Source organism: Neopelma chrysocephalum, unplaced genomic scaffold (assembly GCF_003984885.1).
Source record: "Neopelma chrysocephalum unplaced genomic scaffold, ASM398488v2 Primary Assembly neopelma1_97, whole genome shotgun sequence".
NCBI lineage: Eukaryota > Metazoa > Chordata > Aves > Passeriformes > Pipridae > Neopelma > Neopelma chrysocephalum.
This window is the reverse complement of record NW_020897760.1, coordinates 6,716,336-6,727,828: the sequence shown is the minus strand read 5'-3', so window position 1 is coordinate 6,727,828 and position 11,493 is coordinate 6,716,336. Positions and strand designations below refer to the sequence as shown.

General features: G+C 38.6%; 1 protein-coding gene across 1 annotated transcript; it reads right to left on the bottom strand.

Annotated features, from left to right (window-relative positions):
- Positions 1 to 6,399: 6,399 nt before the first annotated feature.
- On the bottom strand, positions 6,400 to 11,253 carry LOC113972850 (cytochrome c-type heme lyase). Its single transcript, XM_027694324.1, has 7 exons — positions 11,177 to 11,253; positions 10,599 to 10,748; positions 9,722 to 9,870; positions 8,963 to 9,111; positions 7,902 to 8,021; positions 7,286 to 7,372; positions 6,400 to 7,046 (listed from the first exon to the last, which is right to left on the bottom strand). Exons 2-7 carry the CDS (start codon positions 10,711 to 10,713, stop codon positions 6,848 to 6,850), a joined length of 819 nt encoding a protein of 272 aa, XP_027550125.1. The 5' UTR covers positions 10,714 to 10,748; positions 11,177 to 11,253; the 3' UTR covers positions 6,400 to 6,847.
- Positions 11,254 to 11,493: the final 240 nt, after the last annotated feature.

The window sequence follows — 11,493 nt, the reverse complement described above, 5'->3', positions numbered from 1 at the left end:
TACAATCTGGCCTTCATATTCCATTATTAATAAACTGAAGGCCAAGATCTTATTTCCCCCTTTTTTTAATGATTTCTTCAAACATTGCAGTGTTGATAGAATAGCATTAGCCATATTCTTTAAATGGATGCTTTCCCATCAGCATGTGGCAAAGTTAAAAAAGTAAAGCTCCACTTTTTAGAGTTAGCCTACATTAAACCAGCTCCAACATCTTGTCATAAAACAATTGTGCCACCAGTAGTCTTCCATTTTGCCTGACAAGCCAAACAGAATGCAACCTTTCATACATAAGTAAGATAAATCTTCCCAGTGTTATTTGCAAAAGTAGTGTCCTTTGCTTTCCACTCACTACAATTACAGCCTTAATCAATTAGGTGTTGCTTCGACAACCACTAGTGATTATATATAAAACAATGCATTTAGACTTGTTTTCCCCTAACCTGAGTGGTGAATCAGGGGAGGAGTAGACAGACATTTGGGAAAAAAATGTTCATCTCTATCTTTTTACCATCTTTTCCACGCCAGCCACTCAGGCTTCTCCTCTACCACAACTGCACGCAGTCCTAAAGGTGTGTACTCTAGAAGGCATTAAAGGACCAGTAGGAAGAGTGTAAAAATCACTGCAGCTGCCCATTTTGGGGTCACAAGACAGATACTAATGAGGAACTCATAACCACAGCAAAGGTGGTGGATAACCAGTACAACACAAACCACATCCGTCTCTGGCACTGCTCTAAGACAACTGCAGTTCCCATATTTTCTGCTACAACATTGCCAGCTCTACTGTAGCCAGAATGGCATTCTTACCAGCTAGAACTGTCCTTACCTGAGTTAAATAGCACTGCTTTTTCTGATACATAAGAAAGAAGGTACCATTTCTGTAATAACTGTGTTATTACAATGGTAGAAGTTTTCCCAAAAGTGGCTTGTACAAAAGTGGCAGAGAGAAACCAACATGAAAACCTATAAAATTCTCTCCAAATAAGCTAAAAGGCAAAAGCTTGAAGAAAACAGAAGGAGAAGCGACCCCAGTAATTGTGAAAATACATGATAAATCATGGAGGTGTTTTCCCGCCAGTATTCTCAAGTACAGCTCGTGCAAAAGTTTGGGGTTGTTGTTTTTTTTTTTTTGGCCCAAAGCATGTAGTTTTTTACTGCTGGAATAAACTCATTTAACAAAAAATATACGTTGCAAATTAAAACTGCCAAAATTTACATGGTTTGTTCTAACGTTAAATTCAACATTTTCATTAAGTTTTGCTTTTCAGTTTTTGAAAATGAGCTAATAAACTCTCATTGATATATTTAAAAAAGACCTTCTCCAATTTGAGAAAAAACAAATCAGAGAAAAAATATTTTCTATTACTTTTCCTATTAAATATTTTAGAAGCAAGTTTTTCAAGGATTTGTGATCTAGCAGTGCTTTTTAAAGGCACTTGCATTTATCCTCTATGCATCAAACTGCTCTAAGTCAATTCCCCGAGACACTTAATCTTTTGGCAGATGGAAACTCATTTTGAAAGTGCACTAATGATCAATTAAAGCATTAGCTGTCTCTACAGACAGGAGGTTTATGGGGTCACAGTCTTCAGAAGCTGCAGGCAAGAGCAGCAGTATGTTACCAAAATAGCTAAAACTTTCTGTAGTTACTACAAAATTGGCAAAACATTGGAAAACAAAAACCATGACTTCAGTCTTTTTTTTTTCATAATATGTTGAAAACAAATTGATGGCTTCTATTTTACATGAGAGGCCATGGTCCAAACTGGACGTAGGCAAATTTTTAAATTTTTTTAATGAGCCCTAATAACAATCCCAATACTTCCAATAAATTTACATTATCCTTTGAAAATTGGAGTCATTCAGACTACAGTCACAAAATATATAACCCATGCTGCAAATATGCAGAGCTGCCATCAGAATCAGTGACTCACTGGTAGATAATGCATCACTTTGCGCATGCTCAAGGCCTCACAATAAGGTCTGGAGTCAAGACGTGTACTCTGCCCAGAAGTTTCTCTGCAATTTGATGTACATAAGACCAAACAGATGTAACTGTCACATTCATAAAAGAATTTAAGATTATTTCTCTAGGAGTTTGGCAAGCCATTTCTTCTTGAAGAAAATGCACATAATAGTGATTAGCCATCTAATATAAACTAAAAAGTTTGCTTTTTACGATATGACATATCTAGTATGACCACAGGTTCCTAATGCTAACATTGATGAGTGAATCAATACTTATTTGATTCTCTCCATAAAGTTCTTTGCCAGCAATTTACTTTGTACAAAGGTAGAATAATAAATAGAACATATTTTCTTTCAGTGAGAGTAAAAATGCATGAAGTTGCCTACTAAAAATCTGCAGAAAACTAGCAATGTTGTGCATTTTTAAAAAAAAACACATATGTAAGAACTTATGAGCAGGGAAGGCTATGACACTGAAGACATAAGCACAGATAGAATATACTACTCAGTGCTATCCTCAAAAAGTTCAGCTTCCACATCAAGTTCCACATCTGCTTGCGGAACCTTACTACATGGACTCTCCTCCAGGTGTAAGCACAGGGAGATAAAGAATTAATGTGTCATTTAATTTAGTAAGTGTTGGGAACAGATCTCTCTAAAAAGTGGTGGTTTTGAAAGAGGCATTTCTACTCTCTATAAAAACCAAACATTAGTAAGAGTTCAAAAATTAGGCAGTGCTCCTTAGTTTACCAGTTCATTTTTAGCTGGTGAGCTACAGCAGTGTTAGTATCCATGCCTCCATATTTTGAAATTTGGCACATTAGCTATTATTCCCCCACACTTTGATACAAGAGTGGAATAAAAAAAAATGGGAGTGCATAAGATGACAGTCTATTTATGACCATTTTCAGAGTACTGAGAGATCCTTTGCCACACTCACAACTTTTGAAGGCAAAACAGTATCCATCACCACATTTTAGACTTCAAATTTAGAGCACAATAAAGTCCTGATAGCAAATACATTATGTAAACACTAGAGAGCATTTCACATTAAACTAGCATACCTCTTTCACCTCGTAATTCAAAACACCTTGCTTTGGTAGTAAAAAGTAGCAATAATCAAGAAGGGACACAACTACCTTCATACAGCAACAGCCTCTTTCTTTTACAGCAAAGCAGGGCAAAAATTCTAGGTCTTAGCTAAAAAATTCTGAGACTTAAGCAAAGGTGTTTCTAGGGGGCAGGAGAAAAAAAATAAATAAGTGAAGGGTGACAGAAGAGCTACAGCTCCCCCCTCCAAACTGCCTGCTACTACATTGCAAAGGCAAAATGTTACAGGATGACTCAGAGCCAGGAACTCCAGGCATGTCAGAAGGGTAAGCCTCTAAGTTACTCCCCAACTACAGAGCACTCATGTTGGCATGCTACCAACAGGACAAGCTGCAGAAGAGTTGGGCCAATACCACTGAGTAGGGAGGGTATTGTAGGCACAGCAACCACACAGTCAGTGCCTGCACAGAATGGCAGCACTGAGCCAGATACCGACTGCAGGGTATTTGAATGCAGAATGGTCTCCTGCTCCAGGTGATACAGATCAGTATCACTTTTGATCAGATATAGATGACCCAAGACCTGATTACAGCTGGAGTGTTATGCTGGAGCCCTTTTCTATCGGTCACAGAGATTGCAGTTTCTGAGCACCCCAATATCCTTGAAGAACCACATACATCTTCAGTGGCAGACCAGGAGGGCACTCCTAACTCGTTTTACCTGCAAGAATCAAGCAAAATAGGTCAAGCAGGGGTTTAACACAGTAAAGCAGAACATAGGTAAACTTCAGATATCTAAATACAAAACTAACTTAAAAAGTGACCCATCTTTAGTGAGTGTCTGCATTTTTCCTTATGTATGTGCACAAGGTTAACCTCGGTTTGAGATTTTGGTTTCCAAAATTCTGTTTCAGCTTGACTGGGACTGGGAACCTGATGTCACTGCAGAATTCCTTGACGGGGCCTGCTCAGGATATTTCTTCACTTTCTTGAGCTCCATGAACTCTCCACACCTTTCTATGCTTATAAAGAAATTATATAAATGTATTTATTTATGCATACTCACATACTTCCTTTAATATAGCCTAAACGACAGTTTTTCAGTTAAAACATCCTTCCTAAGGATTTAAAAAAAAATCAATTTAAATTACTGTTTTTCAAGTATATATCAGAATTCTAATCATTCTTCTGAAATGACACCCATCTCCTGAAAAATAGCAAACTACCAACATCCTGCATTAAATAACCCAGGCCTAAAAGCAAAAACTCCTGTTTACTTCCTTAAGTCTTACTGATTATAGAAATTAATTACTTTCATTGACACTTCTAGGATTTTTTTTTTAATTTTTTTTTAATTTTCTCACATTCCTCTCAAATTAGCCAGACTCTGGATGAATATATTTGTTGTCATATGCTCTTATTCTGAGAACTGCTGGTTTGGTAACAAACACTTGAATTTAGTCCTTGGGTTTTGGTTCTGTATTCACCTAAAAAATGAGTAGTATATATTCAAAGATGTAATGATAGTTAAGTTGTAGTAATAATACAATAATATATAATAAATGTATCAAATATATAACAAGATTATAGTTGTAACAGACTACAATCTCATATGACACATGCAAAATAATTCTTACAGCTGAAAGTATGATCACCAAAGTTAAGAAAAGTATATTTATTTGATTCTCCTTTTACTTTGATGACAAAGTAGAACATTTCATTAACAGTAGCACAGAAAAGAACAATTTTGAATCTATGGAAGATGGAACATAACAGGACACAGTAAACACATGAAGTGACATGTGACAGGTTTCACCAGATTTAGCAGCAATAACAAATTTCCATAATGCACTCAACATCACACTGCCAAAACCAACCAAGCAAACTCATTCTTTTGAAGCTTCTGAAGTACCCTCTACAGTGGTGTACTCTTTCCATATCTAGTTGCGAGAAACACAGAATCCTCAGTATATCAAGTTACCAAACGCATAAACCAATCAAAAAAACCAGAAACCCAAAAAAGAAAAAAATCCCCCCCAAAAGCAGTAAGCCTAAATCTTTACTGTTAGAACAGAGAAGCAGTTCCTTCATTATCCGATATACTTCATGCAAGGTCACACACTTCTCATATACCTTATACATATGCTGCCTACTCAGATGAAATTTTTTTCTTTTCCTATTTATCATTTTTATATATATATACGCGTGTGTGTATATACATATATATATATATATACATATACACAGATATATATATATATATGAATCACTAGAAAGGTGAAAAAGGAAGGAGCAAAGCAAATATGGCAAGAGCGTGGTTTTCCTCTTAGGATTCTAGACTTCTGGGTAATATCTATTCCTACCATGCATGACAGTTGTCTCTGAAGTGGGGACCATTTAGAACTCTAAAGTATGAAAGCTTCCCTGACTAATTTTTTCCCAAAGGGGAAGTTGGGAGTTTCCCCTCAAGGAAAAAAAAAGAAAAACAAAGAAAAAAAAAAAAAAAAGAAAAGAAAAAAGCTTCCAGTGTCAGACTTTGAAAATGAATGTACAGCTGTTTCCCAGTTAAGGCTGGGAAGCTTTGTGAAGGCAGCTTCCCCCATCTGAGAAGCTACAATGTGATATTCTCTTACTCCTTTCCAACGTACTGAGCCATGCAAATTTAAAGCTATTACAGTGGAAGACTTACAGAAAAAGACAGTTTCCCTTATTAAGCATAAACATTAATCAAAGCTTTAAGCCACACAGCATTAACACGCATCACTCTAAGAAAACATTCAAATCAACCTTATTTCTTGGCATTTTTGATACCCTGTTAGCCAAGTTATATACACAGCTGTGATATGCCTCACTATAATCAATCACATGTGACTGTGTAGTCATACACTCTTGTGCGATTCCACTTTATATAAAAAAAACATGCTATGGTACAGTTGATGAAGCCAAGATGCCAAATACAGATGCACTGCATGAGGTTCTTTAAATAAGGCTTGTCTCTGTACTGAATGCATTACATGACACATGTGAAAGACATGAAAACACTAAAATAATACATTTTCTTACATCAGAAAACAACCTTTGAAATACCAAAATAAATAGCCATTAAATATTATCTCCTTTTAGAAATGCTTTAAAAGTGACACTCATTTCCTGATTCTAACAGATGTTCTTCTGTTCAAAGATAAATTGCAGATTAAAGCATGAGTATATTCTCCTGTTCAATTTAACATACCTTTAAAATATTCATACTACACTATACTTCCTTTAACTGAATGACCTCAACTGAAATTTTCTGAGGAAGATGTAACTCAATAAGTAAAGTGCCCCTGTGAAAACAAATACATGGGTTTATATTGTTAATAACACATGCAGTTTGAAACAATCCAGATCTTTTACCCTTTATTCATCATTGAGGTATCCAAACACGTTAACTATGTGATTTATGAAATTTCCAGTTTTCACTAATGAAGTAATACTCAAAACTTCAGTCGGAATCAGAACTGTAATGTATCTGGTGCAGCACTGAAGTCAGGAAATGAAAAGGCGGCAAGCTTATGCACAATCTGAGCCAAAGTAAAAAAGGTTCCCTAGTTTTTAAGAAAATTAAGATACATGTTTTTGCTACTATAACTTTATTATTCCATTTGAAACACCACAAAGCATTGGTGTGCTTAACAACAGATTTCCCCGTCCTCCCTTCCCATTCCCAAAGAACAGTGGTAATCATGAAAACGACAGCTGCAGTGAACTTCCATTTCAAGTCCTGGTATTCACTTATCCTTTGTCTAGGAGGAAAGTAGTTACTTTTTGAATACACACCACAGGAGCAGTTATGAAGTCCAGCGCCACCAAGCTACCTTTGTTCTGTCCCACACAGCGGAGAGAGAGTCCAACGCAGGGCGCACATCGAGGATGGTGAACTGGTAGTTCTTATCCACTGCTCCGCCATCATAGTAATCAATAACGTAGCGCACTTCTTTTCCACACCGGTCAACAATCCAATCATGTCTGTCAAAGGGTAGTTCATATCTGGAAAGATGGATAGTAGAACACGTAGGTATTTTAACGGATATTATGAACCTGGGAGAGGGAGTGGAAGTCCTATTTAAGATTTATTTATCTGTAAGATCCCACTAGTACTTCCATCTTCTGGCAATTCTAACTTCCAATACCAGTTCTCAAACATCTTACAATTAATTCTACACCACATTTTCAAACATGTTTCCCTAACCTCCCACCTCCCTGGAAGACCTTTCCTGCCCACATACCCCATCCATGAACGTATTCTGGCTCTTGGTGAATACTCCTTTGCTTTGCCTCCAAACCGCATCAGTGATGGTCCACACGGACACTCCCTGCGCACACAATTAAAAAGGAAAGTAGTTTTTACCTTTAAAAGCAGTCTTATTTTAAGTAATTAAACCACTACGGTAATTTGTTTTAGTAACAGAGAAACTGAATAAAAGAAAGAGCAACAGTAAAAAAGTAACTCCAAGTGATCTAAAACAGCTTTTTTTTTTCTTTAAAGGTCTGAAAAGTCACCCAGTTTCTGCCAGCACTTTCTGCTGGTATAATAAAGTACCTCTGATATGCTCCATACCATTGTTCTAATTTGTCAACAGAGCAGTTCTCAGCAAATCTAATCCACAGATTTAATAGATTAAAGAACAGAAAACCATAATCCAAAAATCATAAAATTTCAGAGAAAAATTTATACATACAGGATGCTTAACTAGTTTGTCTCTTGCAGGAACCAGGGGCTATGCTGATCTAAAAACTGACAGTTTGCTTTACACCAGTCACTGCTAATCTAAGTTTATGTCTCATATCTTTGTCATAACACAATGAAAAATATTTCATATGTAACATTTCATATGTACATACGCAGCATGAAGAGCTTCCCACTTCAAAATCTCCTTCCAAGCTTGTTCATTATTTTGGTTGTGAATCTTAATGATGTTGGTCATGTCTTCACTTGTTATGTCGTCATCTTTCCATCTCCACCTAAAAAATAAGAACTTGAAAACAGTTTATAAGCATTACAGCATAACTACTGCACCTTCCTCACTTTATCTGGTGGACTTTGGAATCAAGATTTAAGGTTTTATGCAAAGACACAAGACAAGTATTTGAACTTCTGGCTCATCTGTCTAAGCATCATGAGAATCACTTAATCTTCTGTGCAAAAATGTAGTTATCAAAGTTATCATCACAGAGATCCACAAATTCTACATAGCTAAATTAAAAGCTTAACTGGATCAGAAAGTTATCAGAGTGTGCAAACATCAGCACATCCACAGGATTCATAAAAATGCTTAGGAAAAATCCCACTTGCATTCCTAATGCACAGAAGTCCTGTATTCAATACACTTAGTATGCTTAGAAGTGCCTTTCATCTCTCTTGACCCTGCACTGTGACTATACAAAAGAATAAGAGAACAGTAGCACAGGAGGCTTTTTAGGCCACAGGAGACATTAATCATTAAATTAGGTCTTGCCTACACTAAATTTCTTAAAATACTGAAAATATCTACTAGTAAATTTCCACATTTTTAGCAATTCTGCAAAGTCAAGTTAGTTGTTCTCACAATCATATCACTTCTACTATCAGTTTATAGGCCTAGAGTGAAGCCAGCCGAGTTTGAAAGTTAAATCTTGCAAACTTGGTTTATGCCTATCCACAGACTTTTAAGAAAATTTTCTGAGCCAGTAGCAGTTGCTTGACATTCCCTAACATCCTCCTGATCACTAGAAGGGACATGGCCTTTGAGATCAGCTCACCCTTTAAAATAAACATGTTTATAAAATAGTACTTTTTTAAAAGAGCTAGTTAATTATTTACTGGTTAGAATCCACAAACTCTTCAAAAATAATAACTAATGATATTACTTAATGAATTTCAGGCTCACAGACTCCATCTTATAATTCACAGTGTATTTATTTACCCTTTTCTTAGCATAGCATTCCAGAACATTTGCTCTGAAGGGTAGACCCATTTCTTGTCAGAATGTGCTCTAGGAATAGAAGATTCTTCTCTAACAGTTGACAACGGAAATGGTTGACCTGGGGATGGCTGCTGATTAGGAGGAGGCATCTAGAAAACAAGAAGAATCAACAACAAACTAGAGTATTAATATTTTTTATGTTACAGTGTTTGAGAAAAATCAAAATATGAGCAATCAGTCCTTAAAAAGATCAAGACATTCACCCTTTATTTAATTCCATCAAAATTATCTTTTTTGCAGTAAAACTGTTTGCAAAAGTTTGTCATTGGAAGACTAAAGGAATCCTTTTTGCCTAAACTTCAACTTCCAAAAGAGCAATGCTTTTTGTAAACCAGAGGAAATCTTGGAGAGATACTAATAAGAACTTACCCATACTGCTATTAAACAGAACCTAAAATCCACCAACGTAGCATAAAAAACATGTATATAACTATTAAATGGAGAGTAAAAGGTATTTACAAACTGGAAAACCACCTTTTATCAAAGAGGTGTAAATTTGAAGACAATGTTAAACAAGATGTAACTTGTTTTTATATAAAAATTTGCACTTGAAAAGAAAAAAAAGCAGCATTTAAAATAAAAAAAAATAGTGCTACTTGCCAGACTTTCCACCTTAGACAGTATCACTATTTACATTTGTGGTAGAGTATTTCAGAAAAAACAAGACTAAAGAAAACATCTGAAATAAGTAAAAATTACCATATTGCTAGGATCTATGTCATCTTTCACTTGAGATGAACCAGACTTCACAGGACATGCTACAAACTCATAAGCTCTTTCTTGATGTGCAGGAACATCATCTGTGTTCTCAGTTCTCTGATCAGCAGTTTTCATGTGCATTGGACAACCTGAAACACAGGAAAAATAGTATGTATTTTGATACAAAATGAAAACTCTTAAGACATGACACGAAATGGGACATTTCATTGAATGCTCAAGGAAATGCAAGTGGCTATTTCACTTTTTCTTCTGAGCTTTGCAACAGTTTTAACTTTTCTCTTTCCTGCATTTTAGGACTCAACACCATGGTAAGATCTGAGCTTCCTGTGTATCCTTGAATGCTCATTTCCTACCCCATGCTGGCCCCTATATTGAATTGTCAGTACCTAAGATTTCCTCAGCAATGTTAATCCAGAATGTGTTGACTGTGTCACCAGAAAAATGGATGTCCTCCTCCAGACATTCTTCTGATTCCACCTTTCCGCTGCCCTTTTCTAGATGCATGTTTTTTAGTGACATCCACCTGCTTCCAGTTACCATCTCTGCAGGGGCTCCCTGGCCCTTTGTGGGTGTACCACACCACAGGAACAGATCTGCAGGACCCCTCTGAAATGGGACAACTGGGAATGACCCACAGGTTCTACAACAACCACCTCCCATCTCTACAGACACAGTACCTTGTACACTGTTCTGGTGAACAACTGCCTCCTATTCATGAGAAGTTACTTAAGAGCAACTTCTCCTAAAGGAAAAACTTAAGTTTTTATTTGAAGAATAATTTCTTTTTCCTCCCTAAGATTTTTCATCTGGTTTCCACGTATGGAGTTTAGTTCATTTAAGTTTCAAGAATGATTACCGCTCATTTTTTCCTGATGCATGGGACATTCTGAAGGTGGAGACGCCGTCTGGTACTGCCTGGATGCATCTGGCGACTGACCTGCAGCAGCTGGGGAGGATGCAGATAAACCCATGGCTCCCACACACCGGGCCTTCTTACATCAAGTTCCTAAAGAAAAAAGAAGCAAACATTCATAATACAAAAGCACACCTTATTTATGAAGGCGAACGCAAGCGCAGATACAGTGCTGCATCACAAATCAAAAAATTAATTACGAAATTGGTTTAAGTAACAAGCTTCCAGCCCAAATAAAACCCCAAGGGTCTATCAAGGCCGACCTTCAGCTCCCTCCCAAGCCCCTCCTCGCAGGCACTGGCGCGGGGGGCTCTGCCCGTGTCACACGCCCGTGCGGAGCAGCCGCGCCTCCCGTAACCCGCCACACTCCGTGACCGACCCCCAAGGTCAGGTCAGGCCCGCCCGCAGCGCGGCCCGCCCGCAGCGCCCGCCTCCCGCCGCCGCGGACTCCAGAGCTGCCGCCGCCTCCACCACCGCCGCATCCGCATCCTCATCCTCCTCCTGCTCCTTCTCCACCTCACCTCAGCCCTGCCGGCACAGCCCGGCCCGCGCCTCCGCGCCGGCCCCAGCGCCTCGCGAGAACGGGCACCCGCTACACGCCTGCGCGGGGCCTCACCCGCCGCCGCTACGGCGAGGGGCGGGCCCGGGGACGGCGGGGCGGGCCGCTCCGCCGGGGCTCAGGGAGCGGGGACGGCGGCGCTGGGCGTTCGCAGCGAGGCTTGTCTCCCGTTCAGCGCACAGATGCCAAGGCACTGCCGCCCGGGGAGGGCGCAGGGGAGCCCGCGGCCGCTGGGCCCGGCCGTGCCACGCCGAGGTGCACAAAGGCTGGTTCTGACCT